The sequence below is a fragment of the Vulpes vulpes genome, chromosome 16, assembly GCF_048418805.1.
Source record: "Vulpes vulpes isolate BD-2025 chromosome 16, VulVul3, whole genome shotgun sequence".
NCBI lineage: Eukaryota > Metazoa > Chordata > Mammalia > Carnivora > Canidae > Vulpes > Vulpes vulpes.
The window spans coordinates 64,394,453-64,406,805 of NC_132795.1; the positions used below are offsets into that span (position 1 = coordinate 64,394,453).

Consider the following 12,353-nt stretch of genomic DNA (forward strand, 5'->3'; position numbering starts at 1 on the left):
ATTCAATTCTCCCTTCAGGGCTCGATTGTATAGATTGATCTTTATTTGATGAGAGTGAACATTTTGTATTCTGTTAGCTATTCAGCCCACTCCCTTTTTAATATCTCAGCAGGCAGTTTGTTCTTAAAACCAACATTTTCTAGTGTTGAAACCAATGACAAATAAACTACCCATTGCTTCTTGGCTAATGAGAGCAAGGTGGGAAGAAAGGTGCATTTTTACACATAATTTCATTAGGATTTAAGTGCAGTGGTAATTATGGCATAATTATTATATTGCACCAGGAAAGTGCAACATTTTCCACTGAGGTATATGTTACTTTATAGCTATCAAACTCTCTTCTACATCAAATCATCTCTTCATTTTACAGTTGGAGACCAAGAAGGTAAGATTATATGGGAGTTTGAAAAAGAAAGGTGTGAAAGGTAATATAAACTAATATCTGATATTACAGAGGACAGATCTGATAATAATACTGAAACCAAAAGACAAGTTTGTGGTATAGAATATATACCATAGAAGGACATTCATCTTTTTTAAAAAAAAATTTTAGATTCAATTAGCTAATATATAGTACATCCTTAGTTTTAGGTGTAGTGTTCAGTAATTCATTAGTTGTGTATAACACCCAGTGCTCATTACATCACATACCCTCCTTAATGCCCATCACCCAGCTATCCCACCTGCCTCCACCTCCCCTCCAGCAACTCTGTTTCTATAGTTAAAAGTCTCTCATGGTTTGTCTCCCTCTCTAATGACTGGAACTGGAGAGTATTATGCTGAGCGAAATAAGTCAGAGAAAGACAATTATCATATGGTTTCACTCATGTGTGGAATCTAAGAAACAGTGCAGAAGATCATACGGGAAGGAAGGAAAAACTGAAGGACATTCATCTTATCTTACTTTTGCTTTGACTACTTTGGGTCTAGCTGTAGACTGGAGCCCTTTATCTTCATTTGTAAGATGAGATAAAGAGAAACATATGTAGATGCCTAGATGTTAAATATGGACATATTTCAGTGAGGAAGGTTGTGAAACTTCCAACTCTGTTGATCTGCGAGAAGGAACTCAACACTCAGTGAAATGATCTGTATTTCCCCGTGATCAAAAGGAAGGTTATGAAGCCTGACTGAAGATCTCCCGCTATCCCACTGAAATCTGTTTTCTAAACCTTACAAGTGGGTTGAGAATCAGTGGGCCAAGGATAATTTGTCCTTAGCATTAATTGGACTTGGTAGTAAGTTAAACCCTAAGGACTCTAGGTTCATTTTCTAATGAACCTAAACATGTTTACAACCCAGTACTTTAGGATTACCTTGAGAAAACAAGTGATGTTTTTCTTTTTCTCTTTTGAAGAAAGTAGAGATAATTCACTCATTCATTCATTTGTGATTAAGATTACTACTATTAACAGGACACAAGTCCTGCCTTCAAGAAATTTATAATCCCTTTTGAGAGGTTGGATTTGGGCTTGATATAGATTAACAGGCACATAATCATACAAAGTGACAAGTCCAGTGAAAACAAAATTCCAGGTGCCTAAGGAAGCCCACAGCAAGGTCAGGATTACTGGTCCAAGTAAGTGACATGTAAGAGAAGACTGAAGGACATCTGGTTGGCTTGGCAGATGTGCAAAAGGGCAGACAGGGAACAAGTCAGAAGCAGAGGGCACCTGCACTTGCACAGTGTTAGAGGCAAGAAAGGAGGTGAGGCTTAGAGTTCTGGAAGGAGGAGGAGGGATGGTGAGAGGAATCAGAGTCTAAGTCATAAAAAGCCTAATGCACCCACTTAAAAGTTTGGAAAAGAACAGTAAAGGAACAAAATCCGATTTGCATTTCAGAAGAATAGACTAGAGGAGGAAGTCTGAACAATAAACAGGGAGATGGTTGCATTCACCCAGGTGAGGGAAGCTGCAGGTGGCCTGGCCTGGGGCTTTAAGGGAGTAAAGTTGTGTATGTGATGTTCCCTTAACCAGAGAGAGGCAGAGGTCCTTACCTAAGGCAGAGAAAATGGCTGCAGCCCAAAACATTTCTCCCATTAGAGCGGGAATAAATAGGAGCCCACCCATGCGTTTTCCATAGATCTGTTGAAACGGGTCTAACATGGTCACATATCCCTTGGAACGCATAGGCTTTGCAAAGAACAAACCACCTAAAATAAATTAAACAAATGTTTGTGAGAAAATAAAAAATCCATAATATAATAGTCTTGCCAACTTTTTACCATGCTATAATTTCTCAAGGGAAATAAATTTTTAGAACACTTATTTGTGTGGAGGAACCAGTCTGAAATATAGTGTGAGTACAGAACCAAGACATATTTAGCAATCAAACATGAATTTCTTAACACCTTTGTCATTGTATGCATCCAAAGGGCCATTGGATGGTATATCTGAGGCATGTGCATTGAAAAACATGGACCACTCACTAAAATGGTGTGACACTCATTAAAATGCCTTTGTATCATCCACCATAGCATTCAGATACTAATTAAGCTCAAGATCCAATAAATGTATTTTAAATGAAAGAAAAAAAAAAGAACTCTGTTATATAATATCCTTGACCTTTTCTTAGTTTGATTTACACAAAGAAATTCAGGTACAATTCAAGTTGATTCATTGTTAATGACATCTTTACTATTTTTAAAAGAAAAAAATCATATGTTAAGAAATTCACTATTCTCTTACCATAGATCAAGGGATTTTTAAAAAACATATTCCATAATCAAGAGATCAAATAATCTAAGCATTATTGTTACTGACTTCTGGTAGCAGGTACTTGAGAGATTCCTGGTAACATTTTTTTCCACAATAGTTATTCACAGTTTGATTCATTATTTCACTTGTTATTTGTACTCCTCTTCTTTATGCTTTACTGAGTGGGTCACTAAGGTTTAAACTTTCACTTACCTAAAATCAGACTAAGAGAATATCCAATTGGTGCCTGAGCCCAAGCTAGACCATAATCTGGTACATACACTGCTTCGGCTGTCCCATTGATGTAACCTCCTCCGACCCAGGTGGCTGGAATAGAATGAACAGTGAGGGAAAGACACTGCCATACCCCAGACCTGCTCAGTTTAACACGGTGGCCAGTAGCCTCCTATGACTATCGAGCACCTGAAATATGGCTAGTCTGGTTTGAAATGTTCTGAGTGTAAAATACACATTGAAATTAAAAGACTGAGTATGAAAAAGTAAATGTAAGCTATCTCAATAATTTTTTTGTATTATTACATGATAAGATGAAAACATTTTCAACATAATTGAGTTAAATACATTCAATTATTTATATTTATTCCCCTATTTTTTCATGTTTTTAAAGTGGTTTGTAGAAAATTTAACATTCCTTTTGTGGCTCACATCATATTTCTCTTGGTCAGTGTTGCCCTGGGTGTTTTCTGAGTCCATTTAGTCGTCAATACTTTCAAACCATATTGTTATATCCCAGAGTCTGACATTATATACAAAATATTATGTGACTATTTCTATTCTCTCTCTTTTTTTTTAAGATTTTTTTATTTATTCATAAGAGGCACAGAGAGAGACAGAGGCAGAGACACAGGCAGAGGGAGAAGCAGGCTCCATGCAGGGAGCCCGACATGGGACTCCATCTCGGGTCTCTAGGATCAGGCCCTGGGCTGAAGGCGGCACTAAACCACTGAGCCACCCGGGCTGCCCAACTATTTCTATTCTCAATAATATTACAACCTTTCCCCCCACCCTCCATAACATGAGGTCAAGTTTCTTTATCTTAAGGTCTTTCTGTTTTAATTGTATTGATATTCTCACATTGATCTTCTCACATTGATCAGGTTTATCTTCTTGCGGGGTTAGAGGGAGAGTTTCACGCATGCACAGGTGTGGATGTATGTGCCTTTTTAAAAAATTTGTTAATAGGGTCACTTCTTAAATACCCTGAGTATATAGGATTTAGACAGATTTGTTCTCCATTGTAACATATTGTTTACTTTCCTAAATTGTTAAAGGAGACATCGCACTTTTACTCCAAAGTGTCCTAAAGTGAGTGTAAATTATCTTTCCCAAGTGCCCCGCATGCATTTAGACATAAAAAAATGGCATTTAGAATTTGAAAAGTTGACTGAATACCCACTTGCATTCTTTGTTTTAATCTGGGTCTTTTAGTAAGATATTTGATATTTCATGGAGAATAATAAGAAAATGTCTTCTTCAGTTGTCATTTAATAGAATTTCTGTAGAATAATAGCTGAAGGAGGAGGCCAAGGAACCAAAGAAAACACGTGATGGTTAAACAAGATTGGAGGGATCCCTGGGTGGCGCAGCGGTTTGGCGCCTGCCTTTGGCCCAGGGCGCGATCCTGGAGACCCGGGATGGATTCCCACATCGGGCTCCGGGTGCATGGAGCTTGTTTCTCCCTCTGCCTATGTCTCTGCCTCTCTCTCTCTCTCTGTGACTATCAAAATAAAAATAAATAAATAAAAATTTAAAAAAAATAAACAAGATTGGACCAAAAAGGATCTATAAACTTTACCATTTTCTGTGACAAGGCAATATCACATATAATTATTGCTAAAAAGCTAAAGTTAATGGAACACTTAAATCTTTACAGTTTATATCCTTTGAAGAGTACTGCCAAGATATTTTTTTAAATTCTCTGTATGATTTGTGTAAAATTATGAGGAACATAATGGCTTACCAGATATGAGTCTGAATTCTAGGCTATATCATCCAATTGGGAATAAAAGTTAACTCTGAAAAGTTCTCTGAAATCTCACAGAATATAAGTAAAATAAATAATATGTACATGAAACTATCAAAGACAGATGTCTCTATTGTGGTCATGCCAAAATATATCTGGCTTTTGCTCCAAATACAAAGCTAAGAAGAGAGTGTTGTGGGGTTAGTACTATTGCTTAAAGGTTAACATGAAAAGATCTCCCTGCAAAGGAATTTCCAGCACATTTAAATGGAAAGTGTATATACAAAATCCTCAAGTGGACAAATATGCTCTTGGCAGCCACTCTCATCTGCCTGGAAGATTTTACATGGGTCTTAACAAACAACAAATGCTATAATTTGTTTTTTTTCATTGTAAGCCCTCCTGAAAATTTAAACAGAGTTTCCCTCCTTCACTGGGTGTCTGACTAGGACTTGAAGAAATGATTCTCACAGGTACTGAATCAGACCTGATTCGCCTACTAGGCAACTGGAACTGCTAACACCACCCAGCATCGTCTCATTGCATAAAGTGAATGGTCTTATGAGAACAAAGCCTATTAGTGATCATTTGTCTTTGCGTAGGTCTCCTCTCCCTTGTCCAAAAACAAAACAAACAAACAAAAAAACTTGCTGACTGAATGATTACAAACATTATAATATAGAAATGAAGACTTGGTTACTTATCATGTGAAAGTCCTCCCATTTTTATTAGTCTTGTCCCTTTTATGCCAGAATTTGCTCTGCATGTTTGTATATTTCATGTCAGACTCACCAGTGAAAACAAGAATTCTTTCAAACTATGTGCATTTTTATTTTTTAATCTTTCTTCTTTTTCAAATACATACAATCAATGAATGTAACAGGGTTTAGATAATATGGTTCAGAATTTAAATGAATTATAATATTGACCAAGATTCTTTTCAGTTCTGAAGACTAAAATCTTTCAAAATCGAGCTAGACCATGATACTTCATATGAAATATAATGATTTAAATTTTTCTATATACTTCATTAGACTATTCTGTTGAAAAATAATTCTAGATGATAAAAAAACAAATCCTGGAATATGATCTTTATGAACACAATAGATATAACATTAAACTAGAGTAATAATAGCACATTGTAATGAACAAAATTTACAATGAGCAAAGATTTTGATATGGACAATCTCATTCAGTCTTTTCAACAGTTTTTTGAGTGGGATCAACTCTCATTGTTTTATTTTGCTTTTCTACTTATTTTCTTTGTACAGGAAAAATCTGAAGGGAATATAATTCACTTCAGACATCAGTATTGCATCTGGATCTTTAGGATAAAGAAGAAATGTTTGTGCTATAATGAACAATGAACATTAAGATGTAAATGTGTATGGTGTTCATCCATAGGTAGATAATAAGAGAACATCTTAAAATGTATACCAGCATTTCAGTAAACATATATGCAGGTGGTAGACTAATGGATGATTCTCACTCTGTTTTTGTACTTACCTGTGTATATTAGACATTACAGAAAATATTTTGCACAATACAATTTGTTCTATATATGTGTATATGTAGAAAAACTGAGGAACAGAGGGTAAAAAAGGACCCTTTTACAAATGATGCGCCTTTGTAAAGAAAGGAAGTGAATTCAGCTGGAAGGCTGCAGGCAGTGCATTGAGGAGGGGCCTCAGGGTGTGGCTGCTGGGAGACCTGTGTTGGGTGATGACTCCAATCCTTGTTAATCATGTAATTCTGCATCTTTACTCAACCCCAGAGCCCTTTCACACTGCTCAAATATAAGGAGCTTCATAAAGATCACATGAAACCATATGCAGTTGGCAAAGAGTTAAATGAATATAAAACATGCATATCTGAAAAATAAAACGTATAGTCCATAAACTATTCTAGAATATTATAGGTTTCAGATGGCCAGCAGAGATGCAGTCTTCACAGATTGCTTTGGTAAACTATTCCATATACAGAGGAATCATTTTTAAATAGCACCTCAGGGCTGAAATTGGGCATTATTTGGATATATTTCTGATGAGATACTTTCCAATGGGCCCTCAGAGTTCCAGTTAGTGTAGATTATGTTGCTAGTATTAAAAAACCTAGTAAGAATTGGAAGTGAAATGTGTGTTATTGGTGAAAATGTATCAAATACATTTGTTGTTTTTCAGAACTATTTTCTACAACCAAGAAGAATAAAAAAGAGAAACAAATCACCACTTAAATAGAACCACCTCTGGGCATCAGCTCCTCAGAGCCCAGGGGTGGTTTGAGTGGGAGAAGGCTGCAGATGCTGGCTGAGGCATTCCTGTTAGGACACGCCCTAGCTTGTCCCCTTTTATATCAAGGTTCCTGGGAATCTTTTTTTTTTTCCAGTGCTGTGGATTCCTAACTTGTGATTGTCTTCCTCTGAGGAAATTAGTTTATTGAATGGGAGAATTAGGTTTCAAAACAGGACATCAATCAATTTGGAATTGTGCTGCCCCTAACTGATTTATTCAGTTGAAAACCATCACGAGTTAATGTTCATTGACATTCATCATTTAAGGACACCCAAAGTCACAATTTTGTGCCTAAATTAGTGAACAGGATGAGATGCTGACTTTATTGTGTAACTTTTAAGACTAAGACGCTTTTCTCCACCTCTTTGTTTTTATTCTGTTCCCACCCACTGAATTGTCCAGATAGCCCAGATTCATTTCATCAATATTCTGTCCGGCGATTTATTATAAAATCATTTTGTTCAAGTACTACTGAGTTGAAACCATTTTATTTTTGTTTTAAATAAATGTAAAGTTATTTTTAGAACACATAAGCAGTGAACATAAGGAATCCTCAGAGGACAAAGGCTACAGTTTGCTTCGTCACTCTGGGAAGGCAAGGAGGGGTGGGCAGCATGGCGCAGAGGCATCAGGACCTACCTGTCATGGTAAATGCACCCACCAGCAGACCAATGTCTCGGCCACCAACTATGATGGCCTCGCTGCGCTCTTCTGAGCTGCCGCTGTTTTTGGTTCTCCAGGCAGCCCATATTCCAACCAGTAATATTAGAAGGTAGAATACGATGATAGCTATCAGGCCTTCCACATGGAAAGTCATTTTTATTTTGGGGTCCAGATTCTTCCACAGCTAGCTACTTCATTAAGATCTCTGAAGAAAATACAGTAATGCATTATAAACCAGTCAAGCATGCGTAGGCAGCTGGGAATAAACCAGCTGGCTCATGAGAGATCCTGTGCTACGTACAGAAAAAACACATTGAAATCACATATGACACTAGCAGTTGCCAACACAAGTCCACTATTTTTTTTTTTCTATTTAACAGTTTAACGTTGTTTTGAGTTTTCAAGAAAAAGAAAAAAAATAGAAAGTGCCACTTAACAAATGTAACCACAGTCACTTAGTGTTTAATGAATTCTTTCAATTTGAAATTAACCTTGTCTTGTAACTTGGTCAAGAGATCATTTCCAAAGACTGTGTATTTGGAACTTACTATTCCATCGAGAATTGTGCAGTAGTCTTACAATACTACTCTGAGTATTCTAACATATTCATTCATTCATTCATTCATTCATTCATTCCTCTGTCTCTCCTTTCAAACAATATCAGGGAATGGTTCGAAAAGGAATGTGATATGTAAATCTGGGAGACAAAAAAGAAAAAAAAAACTTTAGGAAACTCAGTTTCAAAAACACATCAGCTCCAATTTTCAACAAGTGCCTGTGGTCCAAGTTACTGAAGCAACTAAAGATGTTACATCGTTTAAAGGGTGCACCTCTTCTTCCTCTTCCATTGTTCTTTGCTCTTTTCATGTCTCCCCCACCCTTTTGCATATACAACAATTTAAGAATACAGAATTGCCTAAAAATATAAGAGGGTGTCAAAGGTATTAAAAAGAAGACGTCGAGTTCTAACGCCTGTTCTTTCTGGAATTCTTGTCTTCTGCTATTTTTCAACCCTCGTGACCACGGCTATTTCATGGTCTCGCCTTCACACAAGCACGTTTCTGGGGGGGAATACAGGTATTTGTGTCCGCAGGTGGGGAATGAGACCTCGGGCGAAAGAATTAGGCCCCCTCGGATTCCGGGGAAGCGAAAGAAGCGCGGCGGGGCTGGGTGCGCTCGGGCTCCGCGAACGCGGGAGCTGGGGGGTCCTTCCTTCTGGGGCCAGCGCGAGGCTCCCCGGCTCCCGCCCGCGCGCCCGCCCGCGCGCCCTCGGCCCCAGCGCAGCGTCCAGCCCCGGAGAGCCTGGGGCTGCAGGCAGCGGACCCGCCGCGCGTCCCCACCGGGAGGGGGATGCCGCGTCCCTCCGACCTACAGACGCCGCGGGGCGGCCACCGCGCCCCCGAGGGAGCGGGCTCCGAGGCGCCCCGCTGCCCGCTCCGCTCCTACCTGCAGTGGTAGCCTGGCCGGGAAGCGCTCCGCCGTCCGGGGCTCCTCCCGGCACCGCCGCCCGGGCACCGCGGAGGTTGGGGGCTGCGAGAGTGCGGAGGGAGCGGAGGGCTCGGGGGGCCGGGGCTCGGGGGGCCGCGCCCGCGGGGAAGGGCCGGGCGGCGGCGGGCTTCCAGCCCCGGGGCCCCCAGAACCTGGGCGCGCGGGGCCGACAGGTGTGTGCGCCGGGGCGAGGGCACTGGAAGCGGCCGAGGTGGCGATCGATCCCGGTATTGGCAAAGTCCCCTTTATAAGGGCGGCCGGCGGGGGCGATCGTCAGAGCCGGGAAGGCGGACGTCAGAGCCAAGGGGTGATGGGCGGGTGCTGGGGACCGTGCCCGGCGCGGCGCGGGGCGGGTGTGGGGATGCGGCGCCCCGGGCTGAGCCCGCGCTGGAGCCGCCGCGGGACCCCGCGCCCCGCCGCTCCGCCCCTCCTCGGGAACCAGGGCGTGGCCCCAGGGCCGTGTCCCATTCGGTGTTCCCACGACTCTGGTTGGAAGCAGGGAATGGGGGGACGGGGAGGGCTTCGGAGCATCACGTTTTCAGCTGGAGCTGCTGGAAGTCCAGCGGAGGGGAAGGGGCGACAGTTGTCTTGCTAGACTTGGCCCCAAGCGGTTTCTGACATCTACGTGGGCCGTGGTGGACGCCGGTGCCACCCACGCCGGGGTGCTCTGAAGAAGACATTTCAGGACGGTTTCCAAAGTCGATTTAAAATCATGTCCCTTTCGCTTAAAAATGGGGTTATAATGCAATATTGCTAAGAGTTGTCCAAAACAACAGTGAAGTTATCACACGCGCCAGATGAGGTAGCTTTCCTCGTAGAGCTAACTAGGTTGCTCGCCCATCAAAATATCCTATTCCGGCGTTACCAAAAATTTACTGTGTAAGTTGAAAATATCTATCTATCCATTCATCCGTCTATCATCTATCTATCCCTAGATATCTATATTAATGCCCAGATTATTTATATGTCCACAGATCCAGTCACACATCTATAGCTCTACTTACAGATCTAGATATGTCGATAGATTGATAGCTATAGATATCTGTGCATGTATACACAGATATGAGTGTATGGGAAGAGAGAGAGAGAAGAGCCACAAGTCACAAAGCCACAAGCCCCTCTGGTCACTTTCTTCCTTTTTCCCATATTCCACCATGCCAGTCTATTGAACAATGAAATATGAAAATCTAGTAACCGATAGAATAAATATTTCTTGACTACTGGTCACCTCTTTCTAGATGAAATTTTGGACCATCCCCATCTTCTTAAACACAGCATTTGGAAATGAACTTTCAAGTTTTTATCACTACTCCTTTGCTTTGTTCTCTGCATAAACAATAACTGCATCCAAACACTTTGTTTGGGATAAGAGGCCAATGGAATTAAAGCAGAAATTAGGACGAGGGAGAAGGGTCTGCATGGACAGTTATTTCATCTGGTTTGAATGATATGCTCACTGCTTTTCTGGAAATGGTTTAGAAAGCCTTTCAATGTAACTCCATTTTTTACACGGAAGGGTTATGAATTTAAGCAATTTTAAGAAATGGATAGAGGGAAAACAGAGATGGAATTTCATATCATTATTCAAGTGCTTTTCAACAGAAACGCTTCATTCTTGATTTTGTTTTTGACAGTTATATGTGAGTCAATTTCTGATTCTGGACTTTGGTCACAGGTTAATTTGTGTCTTCCCAACCAGAATACACTTAGGGTGACAAAGACAAAAAGCTTGTGGTTGTAGCAGGGCAGCGGTAGGCAAGAGAGTGTATGAAGCAGTGCGCTAAGGTTCTGGGGCTAAGACTCACATCCCAACAGAGACAAAAGAGGTGGCCGTCCACAGAGAAATACCATCTGAGCTTTCGGCTGTAGGAATGGGGAATGCAGCCAGGACACAAAGCTCTCTATGAGGCTCACCTAATCCACTTTAAGAAGCCAGATTTGCCAGCCTCTAGATTCAGTGCCAGATCTGGGAAGGTACAATGACTTTGGAGGTGGCCCAAGCAATTCTGACCTGGCAGAGCGGCTATCCTTCATGATGGAGGGCACCAGTTGAAAATGACAACTGCTGATGTATTGAGTCTGCTTCTGTGGAAACATTTCCTCATTTGCTGAGCCCTGTGAGCCCCTGCATCTGATCTCATGATGATGCCACTTGTGAATTTCTGCTCCAGGATGTGCCTTCCCAGACACCCATTCTCTGTTGTCTTCAGTGTGTACCTCTTCATCTACTTCCTTGAGAATATGGGAAATATATGGCAGTGGAAAGCTCAGTTGCAGCTTTCGAAGATAAAAAAGCAGATTTTGCCTTTCCAAATCATTTATTTATTTAACAGACACTTCCTAAGTGCCTTTGGTGTTCTAAGCACTGTTCTAAATACTGAGAAACATGTGGAAAATAATATAGTACCTGCCCTGAGGCAATTTATAATTAGTGAAAGGAAAGCAGGAGCAAACAAGCAAAAGCTCTACTTGAGTCTACCTGCTGGCAAAGATATGTCATATCTACACACACAGATTTTAGGGAAAATTCAGAAAAAGGTCTTAATCAGATCGGGGTATTCTGGGAGGAAAAGGAGATTTATTCATACAACAGACACACTGTGAGGACCTACTGTGTGCCAGGAATTATGAGAGATACCAGGTACCTAGACAGAAAAAAAAGGGAGCCCTGTCCTCATTAAGCTCATAGTCTATGACCCTACAACTCAAAGTATGGTCCATGGAACAATAGTGTCAAACATCATCATCATCATCATCATCATCATCATCATCATCTCTTTTTTTCTCTCTCTCTATTGTTTTTATAACACTGGTAATTTGAGAAGGACATCACTTGGCATACACACATTGAACATGACTCAGATATGAATGGCAGTGCATAATGAGATTTTGGGGGATCCATTTTCCTTAAGTCATTATTCTTCATAATGTCCCAGTTTTCTCGTACAACTTTTACTTGAACCTTTCAGAATTTCTAATTGATTATATTCAGCTTCAATTGCAATTTGGCCTGTCATTTGCAAACCAGGGCTGTCATCAGAGTCACAGAGTACTTTAAAAATTATAGATACTAGGACTCCAACAGCAAAAACTCTGATTCAGTAAATCTTGGACAAGAGTTCAGAAATCTCTTTTTAAATAGACTGTTTTGTTTTGTTTTTTTTTTTTTTTTGAAGAGTGACTTAAGTTTACAAAAAAATTGAATAGAAGGTATTTCCCAAATACTCCCTT

At 40.6% G+C, this 12,353-nt stretch overlaps 1 protein-coding gene across 1 annotated transcript in view; it reads right to left on the reverse strand.

The window, feature by feature from the left end:
* SLC5A7 (solute carrier family 5 member 7) overlaps positions 1 to 9,174 on the reverse strand; it is a 28,979-nt gene extending 19,805 nt beyond the window's left edge. The window contains exons 1-4 of the mRNA XM_025992367.2: positions 9,081 to 9,174; positions 7,611 to 7,839; positions 2,910 to 3,023; positions 1,997 to 2,152 (exon numbers count right to left, since the gene is read on the reverse strand). Coding sequence (XP_025848152.1) covers positions 1,997 to 2,152; positions 2,910 to 3,023; positions 7,611 to 7,788 — 448 coding nt within the window. The 5' untranslated portion in view covers positions 7,789 to 7,839; positions 9,081 to 9,174. The remainder of the gene's footprint in view (positions 1 to 1,996; positions 2,153 to 2,909; positions 3,024 to 7,610; positions 7,840 to 9,080) is intronic.
* Between the last annotated feature and the right edge of the window lie 3,179 nt (positions 9,175 to 12,353).